The 12927-nt window shown below is 44.5% G+C and overlaps 1 protein-coding gene across 1 annotated transcript in view; it reads left to right on the top strand.

Moving 5' to 3' along the window:
• hdac11 (histone deacetylase 11) overlaps positions 1-12481 on the top strand; it is a gene marked incomplete at its 3' end in the record, with an annotated part of 82050 nt that extends 69569 nt beyond the window's left edge. Inside the window, exons 4-10 of the mRNA XM_080779308.1 lie at positions 2744-2860; positions 4053-4095; positions 5645-5721; positions 6467-6529; positions 8970-9066; positions 11581-11759; positions 12233-12481. Coding sequence (XP_080635434.1) covers positions 2744-2860; positions 4053-4095; positions 5645-5721; positions 6467-6529; positions 8970-9066; positions 11581-11759; positions 12233-12481 — 825 coding nt within the window. The remainder of the gene's footprint in view (positions 1-2743; positions 2861-4052; positions 4096-5644; positions 5722-6466; positions 6530-8969; positions 9067-11580; positions 11760-12232) is intronic.
• Between the last annotated feature and the right edge of the window lie 446 nt (positions 12482-12927).

Genomic DNA, 12927 nt, shown 5'->3' with positions numbered 1-12927 from the left:
GTGGGATGAGACCAGGGATGACCAGTCAGGTTTAAACCGGCTGAAATCACACAATACACAACAAATGGGAGGAAATAGTTTGTCTTTGAGCAACAAGCTCCTCCATGACCTCAAACCACCAAAACAAAGTCACTCCACGAGGAGTCACACAGGTACGGAATATTTTAGTTGTGCAGATTGTGGCAAAATGTTTAATCGTAAGGACAATCTGAAGGTGCACGCAATGATTCACACAGGGGAAAAGCCCTATACGTGTACAGTTTGTGGCAAGGGCTTTATTCGTAATGACCACTTCAAAACACACATGATGTCGCATACAGGAAAAAAACCCTTTACGTGTACAGTTTGTGGCAAGGGCTGTAGTCGTAATGGCCTCTTAAAAACACACATGATGACTCATACAGGGGAAAAACCCTTTACGTGTACAGTTTGTGGCACAGGCTTTATTCAAAGGGCTAATCTAAAAATACACATGTTGACTCATACTGGGGAAAAGCCCTGTATATGTACAGTTTGTGGCAAGGGCTGTACTTTTAAGAGTGAACTTAAAAGACACATGATGACTCATACTGGGGAAAAGCCTTTTACATGTGCACTTTGTGGCATGGGCTTAATTCGAAAGGCAGATCTAAAATTACACATGATGACTCATACTGGGGAAAAGCCCATTACATGTACAGTTTGTGGCAAGGGCTTTGTTCGAAAGGTAGATCTAAAATTACACATGAGGACTCATACAGGGGAAAGACCATTTACGTGTACAGTTTGTGAAAAAGGCTTTAGTAGGAGTTGCCATCTAAAAACACACATGAAGACCTGTCGTAAAGGGGAAAAAGCTGTTACATGATACGTTTTTCATCATCATAGTGTATTTCATTGACTTAGTTTGATTATATGTTTAGATTCTCTGTATTATGTTATCTTCATAAAATTGTAACAGAAACTATTTACTGTAAAACACTGTCCGTAATTTCTTCTTTTTCAAATAAAGGGTTGACAGCTACACATCCTTTGTGTGTTCATTACAGAAAGCTCACCACAACACACGTTTCGGTCATCAGACTTCCATCAGGCATCGGATGCCTAATGAAGGTCTGACAACTGAAACGTTGCTCAATAAAATCTAAACTCAAGTGAAGACAGTTTGCGGGATTCTTTTCATCCACTTTGAAATACTAAAATATCTAAAACCACGTATTACACACAAAAAGTGTGTCTTGTTTCACAAACATCACTAAAATAAGATATGGTTGCAAAAGGGGTGAAATGGCCATTTAAACGCAAGACATTTTGATGACAGGTGGAACATTTACAATATGTTCTCAGCTTCTAGATCTTGAATAGTTTTCATTTGTTTTAGTCACATTTTAGTAGGAATGGAGCTCGTTAATTCTTATTGATAACGGATCACCTTATCGATCAGGCTTACCGAGCCGGGTTCTATTTTCTATTTTGTTGAAAGACGGGAGATGGCAATACACTCGGAACCACTATCTTTTACTAGGGCCTTCAAATACAGTACTTTTCTAACAGACAGAAGGCAATTGACCTTTTTACCAATACAATATTATTTAATAAACTGTTAACTGGTTAATATGTGTACCGTAACTTTATAAGTGTAATTTTGTTTACCCGAGCAGCACTGTTTGGCAGGTATCAATACACTTTTAGAGCGACATGTTTGTGCCAGCATGGATGATTACACTTCTTTTTTTGATCACCTCTTGTCTTGATTGTTTAATTAAACATGACGTCATGGGCCATGCTATGGTCGATAACAGGCTTGATAAGCCCAAAGCTTATTGATAACGGGTACTCAATAAGCTTGTTATATTTATTTAGTTTTCGTCTTAGTTTTAGTCGACGAAATCAACACTTCAACACTGCTCCAAAACGTCTGGGTTTCCGAGGCTACTCCTACAGTATTTGGTGAAGGGCCTTAGTTGTCTCTTCGCCACCCCATCCCCCCGCCCCCCCCCCCATCCCCGAGCATCCTCTATACTATAGTATTAAAAGGGTACTGAAAATGGACTTGTTCATTGCATTGAACTTCGGACTATGCATTGCTGAAATATTATGACTTTGCACTGTTACATTGCAGTAGCACTATTGCACTTTGGGTTATTGTACACAGTATGGTTGTTTATTCTCATGCCAGTGGTGAAGCTCTAAACTGAATATCTATCTATCTATCTATCTATCTATCTATCTATCTATCTATCTATCTATCTATCTATCTATCTATCTATCTATCTATCTATCTAAAGAGATGGTTTAAAATGTCCATCCATAACTCTACTGTGCTGGGAGGAGAGGAGATGGGCGGGCTGAAGGCCTATTCATAGTCTGGATTTTCGGTGGTGAGTTGACCACCGCTCCGGTGGTGAGGTGACCACCGGAGCTGAAATAACGTTGAGCGGTGCTGAGTAAAAACAGAGAGAATGGCTGGAGAGGTGGCGGTGGTTTGCTCTTCACCGCGGCTCGTGACGTCATGTTGTAGTTCGGTGGTCACCTAACCACCGAAAATCCAGACTATGTATGAGCCTTGAGGCGGAGACAGCGAGAGAGAACAATGGAAGATGAATGAATGGTACAGTGGAGAGAGTTGTGACGTGATGAATGACGTCCGTCGTCTCACACAAAGACGTGACGGATCCGGTTCAGACCGGGGATAATGTGTTTACCTTACTGTAAATCGTTCTGGATTAAGAGTGTCTGGTAAATTGTGTTTGTCTCCCCCCAGTGGTCAGTGGTGGTGGCGACCATCACAGAGATCCCTCCCGTCGCGTTCCTGCCCAACTTCCTGGTCCAGAGGAAGGTCCTGAAGCCGCTGAGGACACAGACAGGAGGGACCATCATGGTAGGGGGGCGGAGTTATTAATGACCATCATGGTAGGGGGCGGAGTTATCAATGACCCAACATGTTTCTGGAATACATTTTTTTCACTAACAAAAACTAAATTAATGCCGTTTATTTTTTTGTTGAATACCTTTCTTCACTAATCAAAATTACATGAACTAAATAAAAACTACGCGATAATGACTAAATCTGTCGCGTCAACAATTTCGTCAACATAATTAAAACCGTGACTAAAAAGCTTGGCCGTGCTCGGGTGTATCACAGCGGAAATATCTGACCTACAAGCTCACGACGTGCCACAGAGCGACGCGTTGTTAGCTTGTAGATCGGATATTTCTGCCACTCTACTACAGTAGAGGAAATGCACCCCGAACGCCCGGGTTTTTTTTAATCCATTAAAGCATAGCGCCCCCTGTGATTCATAGCAGCGGAGCACATTTAGCGACGGACCGGATGTTATCCCGGATGTAGCTAGAAGTAGCTAGGTGTAGTCAAAACACTCTAGAGGCGATCCACAACAACGGGATTATCATTAATTCTAACGCGACTATAGCGACGGGACCGCGATGGGCCGTCCAACGGGAACTACCCATAGATCCGAAGTCCCGTTAGTCCGAACATGCACTGCTCCCGTGCTTGCGGTTAGGTTTAGGTTTGCTCCCGTGCTTGCGGTTAGGTTTAGCTTTGCTCCCGTGCTTGCGGTTAGGTTTAGGTTTGCTCTCGTGCTTGTGGTTAGGTTTAGGTTTGCTCCCGTGCTTGCGGTTAGGTTTAGGTTAGGGTTAGAGATAGGGATAGTAATTTCGGAACAATGAACCTTCTGACTAAAATGACACGGCACCCGTCTAACACGTAATCTTTTCTTAGAATTGGACAGAATGATTTAGATCAAGAGTTATTCACGTTTTAAGATTGGGGGGGGGACATTTTCGATGAAGTCCCACCGGAAAATAACATTGAATGTTGCGCAACAGACGCTCCTCCCAGCCTGTGGAGCAACAGACACTCCTCCCAGCCTGTGGAGCGATGCGATCGGTTTTGATTTAAACCATCTCCATCCTTTTGATCAATCTCTGTCCTGAGCGCTGGGCGTTACTAATTGATCGAACGGAGAACTCCGTCCTTGCCGCTCAGGGTTGTAAATTACTATCCACCTGTGCTGTTGTTGCTGATGTATTGAAGTCTTCCTCCTCAGGCAGGGAAGCTGGCCGTTGAGCGAGGATGGGCGATCAACGTAGGTGAGTCATTAGAGTCTTTATTTTTGTCTTGACAGTCTGTTAAACAACAACAGGAAACAACACAGAAACACATAACCATATAGCACAAAACAATATATCACACGACCATAGATGACATCCACATTATACACAGAAAACCATCCTATCGGCGAGGCAGATAATCAGTGTAATTTGTGTGTATACTGTATGTATGTATATATATATATATATATATATATATATATATATATATATATATATAGTAGGGCAATAAAATGTGATTTTCACTTGAGCTTGAATGGAATCATGAACGAGCGCTCTGTGTTAAACCCCAGCTTTGTGCATGTATTTCACCTGCCTGCATTTCCAGCTTTGGCCACTAGGGCCACCGTTTCCCAACAGCACTTCTGTTGGGCCCGTGTCAATGTGATATGTCCGTTAAGCATCTTTGGCTGTTGTGCTTGGTCTTTATACACTCACAGATCCTTAAGATCTGAGATCTGAGATATTATCTCAGTCATTCCGTATTATAATGGCACGCGGACACATAGGACTCGCTTTTGTGCTGAGCCTGGGAGTCGATGTCCGCTGATGGGGCGTTTCTTTATACAGTATATAACTCTAGACTGGACCGCGACGGAGGCCCGCCGTCTTTATATAGTATAAAACTCTAGACTGGACTCAAGCAAGTTCGCTTAGCCCGGCTCAGGGCCGTTGGAGTTGCGACCCGATAGGCAGAGAATAATAGTAAAATAATGTCCTGGCGAGGGCGTTTTCCCAATAACCTCGCCCTATACTGGTAGTAGGCGGCGCTGTAAAACAAGCGGTCCCAGGCCGGCCCCGCAAATAAGGCAGTATATAGTCCCACGTGGACAGACAGACACACGGGCAGTTCGACAGGTCTCCCAACGCCTCATCGACCGACCGAGCCTCGTTCCTGTATCGATGATCACATTGTTGCTGCGGTGGCGGGCCTGGGGTGGGGGAGGGGGAATGAGTGGCCATTGCTCGAACTAACAATGCACCCGATAATGGCCCTACTTAACCCATTTAGACCTTCAATTCTATACAAATCATGACAGTTTTCTGAAAAACCCCATGTTTCTACGTCAGTCGTTCTCAAACATTTTCATGTCAAGGACCCCCCCCCCGCCAAAAAATATGTAATTGGCCGCCGACCCCCATCTGAATATGTTGTTCCAGGCACCCCCCCCAGAAGCAAAGATTTGAGTTAAAAACGTTCACTCTATAATGAGTGATAAGAATATATATAATGCGCCACATTTGAATGATTTAAAAAAAAAAACGAGTGCCGCGCTATGAGCTTGTATAGACCTGCTATTTTTCAATAATATTGAAAAATAGCAGGTCTATACAGCAGGTCTAAAGCTATAACATAATGCTTTAAAACAACCAAAAGGGGTTCCCGCCCAGAATGGTTTAAAGGGGCCAATTATGGTCATTTTGAGTAATAGAGCTGTCGGATGGCGAGCGCGCGCTGCAGCCATGGCTAATGGCGGTGACACTGAGCCGCCATCGACTTGTCTCCTGTGTGCTCTCTCTCTCTCAGGGGGCGGATTCCATCACTGCTCTGGTGACAAGGGGGGAGGCTTCTGTGCCTACGCCGACATTACTCTGGCCATCAAGGTAAGACCGAGCCTGTCTGTCCACCGTGCCAGCGTCTTGAAATGAGAACGCATTATGGCAATTATTATTATGCTTCCATTTCTACAGACTCACAGAGCTGGCTGTTAGAGATCATTAAAATTGAATTTGTCCGTGAAAGCATATCTCCATTATTTGTTCATTGTTTGACATTGTCACGCGAAAACCTCCGATGTACAAGCTCACAGCTGCATGGCATCACGATGCGTTGTGAGTTTATAGATCTGCTATTGTTGCCTTTTTGTTTTTACACGCATCGCATTGTGATTTTGTAGATTTTTCTAAAATAGCAGACCTACAAGCTCGTAGCGCGCCACCGAGTGGCACATGAGTTCCCCACTGTGTACAGAAACCATCCTATCGGCGGGGCAGTTTGTTTAATGCCGCGATGGCTGAGGGGACAAAACTCCTACTGAAACGAACCTTTTTTCAGGGTAAGGTTCTGTATCTTTGGCCTTTATGGCAATTTGTAGTAAATGTATGTAGGAAATGTCCATACTGGCTGCACTGCGTAGTGTTGATAAGGGCTGATGATGACGGAGTTTAAATCAAATCAAAGCCGCTATAAAACCTTCCCCGATGGATCGGAACCCCCGGCCGGACTCCACTCCACGGTGCTGGTCCCTTTGGACTGAGAACAGAGGGTGGTAATAATTCTGTCATCCGGAGGATGGAGGCAAATGAATGGTTTCTCTCTCCTCTCTCTCTCTCTCTCGTCTCGTCTCAGTTTCTGTTCGAGCGGGTGGAAGGGGTCTCCAGGGCGGCCATCATCGACCTGGACGCTCATCAGGTGAGTCGCCTCCCGCTCCCGGTCAGTGTGAGGAGGCGAGCTGACACGTCTTTAAAAGGCGAGCTGACACAACGGACGACACCACGCCGTCCGTCTTTTACCGTGCCAGTCAATAAGGCTCAGGGAATCTGGAAGTAGAAGTACTCGCACGTTTTACCTAAAGTAAAATTATCAATAGGCTACCGCAAGAATTACTATGTTACAAGTAGAAGTTCTGCATTCAAAATGTGCTTCAGTAAAAGTACGAAAAGTATCAGTGAGATTTGTTTTTGCTCTTGCTTCCTTCCACTCTGAAACAACTTGTCGTGTTTTCAGCAAAAGTGGCACTTTTTTGTCATTTAAAAAGTTGTGTAGGCTACTGTAAACTAAAGGGTCATGAAGATGGAGTCACCTCCACAGTGTTCCTACTTATAAACTAAAGGGTCATGAAGATGGAGTCACCTCCACAGTGTTCCTATTTATAAACTAAAGGGTCATGAAGATGGTGGAGTCACCTCCACAGTGTTCCTATTTATAAACTAAAGGGTGGTGAAGATGGAGGCACCTCCACAGTGTTCCTATTTATAAACTAAAGGGTCATGAAGATGGAGTCACCTCCATCCAGAGTATTTCTCCATTGCAGTATCGATACTTTAACTTAAGTAAGTAAATAATGTGAGTACTTCTTCTACCACTGAACATGGGCCAACAGAGGGTATTTTCCTTGTTGTTGTGTAACATAATGAGTCATATCCCGCAGCCATTAAAGCCGGAACGCCGGGAACTTTGTTAGCATTGACGATGTGTCACGGCCCCTTCCGGGCCCTCCGGGGCCAATATCCATCCCACACCTTTGTGTGATGCTCATGTAAGCCTTATCTTATTGATAGAGACAGCCAGCCGATCAATAGAGATGCCGTTTAAATAATTCATGAAGGCTGTTGTCTCGAAAACCCAAACAAAACATCACATCTGCATCGAGAGCGTCGAGGAGGAGGAGGAGGAGGAGGAGGAGGAGGCACATTGTTTCTGTTAGGTGGGAAACCTTGTATGTCAGGACATGGATTTACAAGCTTTTGTATAAATAGCAAAATGGTGCATTTATAGAGCGCTTTTTATCCAAAGCCCTTAACCCATTCTGACCTGAGATCAGATTCTATAAATGTCTTCTACATCCTGACAGTTTTCATTCTGACCTGAGATCAGATTATATAAATGTCTTCTACATCCTGACAGTTTTCATTCTGACCCGAGATCAGATTATATAAATGTCTTCTACATCCTGACAGTTCTCTGAAAAAGCTATGTTTCTATGTCAGTCGTTCTTTTTTCGATTTTTCAAAAATAGCAGACCTACAAGCTCGTAGCGCGCCACTCTGCCACTCTGTGGCGCGCTATGAGCTTGTAGATCTGCTATTTTTCAATAGCTAAAGCATAACATATTGCTAACACCAAAAGGGGTTCCCACCCAAAATGGGTTAAGATTAGATTAGATTAGATTAGATTGTGCATAACATTCACATTTCACAGCAATTAGGGGTTCAGAGTCTTGCTCAAGGACACTTTAATTGACACTGACCACCTCAAACACCTCAAACAATATTTGGCTCTCCAAGTACCACCATTGTAACGGATGTTAAAATTCAGTACACCTACCCTGTCCCATCCTATTCAGCTATGCACAGTTCACACAAGAGGATGTTAAAATGCACTAGTGTACACATACCCTATCCCATCCTATTCAGCTATGCACAGTTGAACAGTTCACACAAGAGGCAAATGCATTCCTAAAAATATAAGAATATATATTGTTTCCACAGTTGTCTGCCAAAGTCATACTGTACAAAATGTAACAATAAAACTGGCACTTTAACTCGTACAGTTCTCACACAACGAGACAGACAGACAGACACACACACACACACACACACACACACACACACACACACACACACACACACACACACACACACACACACACACACACACACACACACACACTGCTGCCAGACAGACAGCAACAACATGCAGTAAAAATCAGTGGTTCCTAAACGGTTTCATGTCAAGGACTCCCACATTGACACTAATTAGCCCGTGTACCCCCATTAGAAACCATATGCCTGCAGGGACCCCCATAAGAGAAGATTGTTTTATGGCTCTAGCAGTGATTCTCAACCCGTTTAATTTCAAGGACCCCCATTTAATGGCATTTCTATCTCTTGTATAATAAAATCAGAGAGTATACAAATGGACGCGTTAGGGTCCATTTGGTTCCATTTGTACACTCTCAGAGTTACAGACCCATAAGGGTCTGTTTGGTTCCAAACTATCATTTAGCTGGGGGGACCCCCTGGAACTCCCTCAAGGACCCCTAGGGGTCCCCACCGGGTCCCCCCTTTGGGAACCACTGGTATGAATGCTTAGTGATAAAGTTCTTTCTCCCGCTCTGCTCCCGCTACAGGGAAACGGACACGAGAGAGACTTCCTGGACGACAAGCGGGTCTTCATCATGGACGTTTACAACCGCCACATCTACCCCGGAGACACGCACGCCAAGCGTGAGTTCTGACACCATTCCTTTCATTGTACAATCACATCACACCAACCTCCTCAAACCCATAAAGACGCACCATGGTGGGTGACCGGGCCTTCTGCTTGGTCGCCTCCGAACTGAGAGCCCCACAGTCGGTCGACACTTTTAAGAGAGGACTAAAAACTTTCCTTTTTGCCAAAGCATTTTTTATAGCCTTGCTGCCTTGCCCTTATGTTTTAAATGTTCCTGTTCTATTAGATGTTTTTAATGGTGTGTTGTTTCTTCTGCTTTTATTAATTTGCTGTAGTTATAAATAAAATCCATCATTATTATTATTATTATTATAATTACAACCGCCACATCTACCCAGGAGACACGCACGCCAAGCGTGAGTTCTGACGCCCATTCCTTTCATTGCTTCATTGAACTGCTCTATGATCCACCGACAGATGATAGCACAGCGGTAAACGTTTACAGATACAGCGCATGGACATTATGGAGAATCAAAGCCGATAGAAACGGCAGGTAATTGCTGGAAAGTGCTGTAATAAAAGCATAATAATAATAATAATAACTTTTTCTCTTCACTCTGAAATAAGTGTCAAAGCTGAAATAAATGTTAGAGACCACAGAAGTGAACCTTTCAAGCCTGTTTTCTCAACTGAAAAACCAATATGTCAAACAAAACAAAATATATATAGACATTTCCATTTTCTATTGAACAAGTCTCCTTGGGACACAGTTAGTTGAAGGGTTGTTCATCACAGCAATCATAACGCAGCTCGATACACTCTGCCTTATTCATACAGCCTCTTATTGCATCAGGTCCAACTCCTGTAACACGCACGCACGCACACTCGCGCACGCACGCACACACACACACACACACACACACACACACACACACACACACACACACACACACACGTGTGCGTGCGTGTGGATGTGTGTGTACTGTGCGTGCATGCATGCTTCGGGAATGCTTGGCACGCAGACCACCTGCCTAAAAAATAACCTAACATTTATTTGATTTAATCTCCCAACTTCCCAAGCTCAACAATTATCTCCCCCCCCCCCAGCCCCACAGTGAGTAGTCGATCTGTCTCACCAGCTGTGCTCAATCAGATCCAACATCATTATTAACATGCAAGAACACGAGCCATGAGTACCGAGGCTATAGGGTGCTCTTAACCCATTCTGACCTGAGATCAGATTCATACGAGGTTTCCACTGGACACACACTGGTCTGATGAACCCATTCTGACCTGAGATCAGATTCTAAAAATGTCAGTCGTTCTTCGATTTTTCCAAAAACAGCAGACCTACAAGCTCGTAGCGCACCACTCGGTGGCGCGCTACGAGCTTGTAGATCTGCTATTTTTCAATAGCTAAAGCATAACATGATGCCAACACCAAAACGGGTTCCCGGTCAGAATGGGTTAATATGGACTAGTACAATATAACTTATACAATTGGGGTGGTTGTATTTTGTGTTTGTGCACTTCTATTGAGACATTTAGATCATGTGTCACCTAGACACAATCTAGGTTGAATTTATCTAGATTAGAAGGGATGGGTCTTAACGACAAGACACGAAAATAAAGATTCATTCGTTCGTTCGTTCATTCTCAGCAAATGCTTGCATTACATTCTACCTCTCGTTTCTGTGACTTAATTGGATCCTTTTGCCTAAACTGGCGTTGATCTAAAAGGTCATGATGAACTCGTAGATCGGCTACTTATTTCAGCGACACTGTTGTGTGACAAAGTAGGGCATTAGTATACGATAAAAAAGGAAAACAAAACACATAAATACGTTGAAACATTGCACTCAGGTGGAGCCGACAGATGGGACAAAATGTTCCCACCGAAAAATCCAACCGAAAGAAAATGTCAGAAAGTCAAAGAGCAAAAAAATAACTTCACGCCCTTAAAAACAAACTTGTGCTTCATGTCAGTATAAAGAACAACGAACACACTGTACTGTATCTCACCCTTTGACCTGCTGCTACTGTAAGTCACACTAACGTACTGGCACCAGGAAACCGTGTATGTCCAAAACCATTACTTAATTGTTTTACTTAAAGGACCATACTTCACCACTTTTCAACCTATCTTAATATAATAGTCCTCACTAATAATCATGATAAAATGGCACGATTTTTTTCTACTCAGTCTGTGTCTCATAGGAGGGCTGTGGCCAGTTTAGAAACCGTCTTCCAGTGACATCATCATTAGGTTTTTAAACAAAATGTTTAGATTTTCATTATCGTGAGAACGATGGCTTCCATTTTCACATTGCAACTTTTCAGGACTAGAAAGCCTGCAGTTTCTATTAGCTTGGATTCCCCATCGAGGATGTCACTGGAAGACATCAACTGCCCACAGCCCTCCTATGAGACACCAAAAATTGCGCCATTTTTTCATGATTATTAGTGAGGACCTATTATATGAAGATAGGTTGAAAAGTGGTCCTTTAAAGGTATGTCCACTATAGTATGTACGTTACTCTAGTAAACATACTCTGTGTCCACTATAGGGGCCATCCGGAGGAAAGTGGAGCTGGACTGGGGCACCGAAGACGCAGAGTATCTCCACAAGGTGGCGCTGCACACGGAGGGCGTGCTGAACGAGATGCGACCCGACGTCATCGTCTACAACGCCGGGACGGACATCCTGGACGGGGACCCTCTGGGAGGACTGTGCATCTCACCTCAGGTATTAGGATCTCTGTCTAGACCAGGGATGTCGAGGGCCGGACTGTGTTTCAACACACGGGCCATTTTTGGGGGAGAGGGGTAGCTGAAAGTTGACCACAAGTGATATACTTTCACTGCTGATCAATAGTGAAGAGAAGACGCATGCTTGCGCTTGTGGGCCCACGATACGTGACAATGCACTCGCACAATTATGGTCGTCCGTGCAATATACCAGAGGGCCAGTTCTAATACTAATTAAATATCATCCCGCGGGCCAAAGATAATTAATTCACAGGCCCGATTTGGCCCCCGGGCCTTGAGTTTGACATATATGGTCTAGACCCTCTGGGGGACTGTCCATCTCACCTCAGGTATTAGGATCTCTGTCTGTCCCTCTGGGGGGACTGTCCATCTCACCTCTGGTATTATAGGACCTCTGTCTGGATCCCTCCCCTCCCCTCCCCTCCCCTCCCCTCCCCCTCCCCTCCTCAGGGCATAGTGAAGAGAGACGAGGTGGTGTTCCGTGCGGCCCGGAGCCGGTCCATCCCCATCCTGATGGTGACGTCGGGGGGCTACCAGAAGAAGACCGCCCGCATCATCGCCGACTCCATCCTCAACCTGCATCGGCAGCGTCTGATTGGCCCAGAGGCCCTGGAGCTGGAGGGGGAGGGGTCCTCCACCCTCGTCAGCAGCATGATGAAGGGCCCGGTGTCGGCGGGCTCCGCCCACTCCGCTGTGTGACGACCAGGAGGACATAATGGACCCAGAACCCCAGGCCCGGTTCACCTCTCGTCGTCCGGGCAGACCCGCCGCGCTCCACCTCTAACACGTATGGGCCAATTGTCTTTTAACTCATTCTGACCTGAGATCAGATTCTATAAATGTCTTCTACATCCTGACAGTTTTATGAAAAAGCTATGTTTCTATGTCAGTCGTTCTTCGATTTTTCAAAAATAGCAGACCTACAAGCTCGTGGTGCGCCACTCAGTGGCGCGCTACGAGCTTGTAGATCTGCTATTTTTAAATAGCTAAAGCATAACGTAATGCTAACACCAAAAAGGGGTTCCCGCACAAAATGGGTTAACCTTCGGTTTGAAAATGAGACTCTAATGAGTTGTATAATACGATCCGGAAATCCATATTGTCGCATAATTCTGTGTCAATGATGAGATTTCTCATCATCTATC

This window comes from Protomyctophum bolini, assembly GCF_963924005.1.
Source record: "Protomyctophum bolini genome assembly, chromosome: 2".
Classification (NCBI taxonomy): domain Eukaryota; kingdom Metazoa; phylum Chordata; class Actinopteri; order Myctophiformes; family Myctophidae; genus Protomyctophum; species Protomyctophum bolini.
Note: the sequence above shows the minus strand (reverse complement) of the source record. Positions and strands in the feature narration are given on the sequence as shown.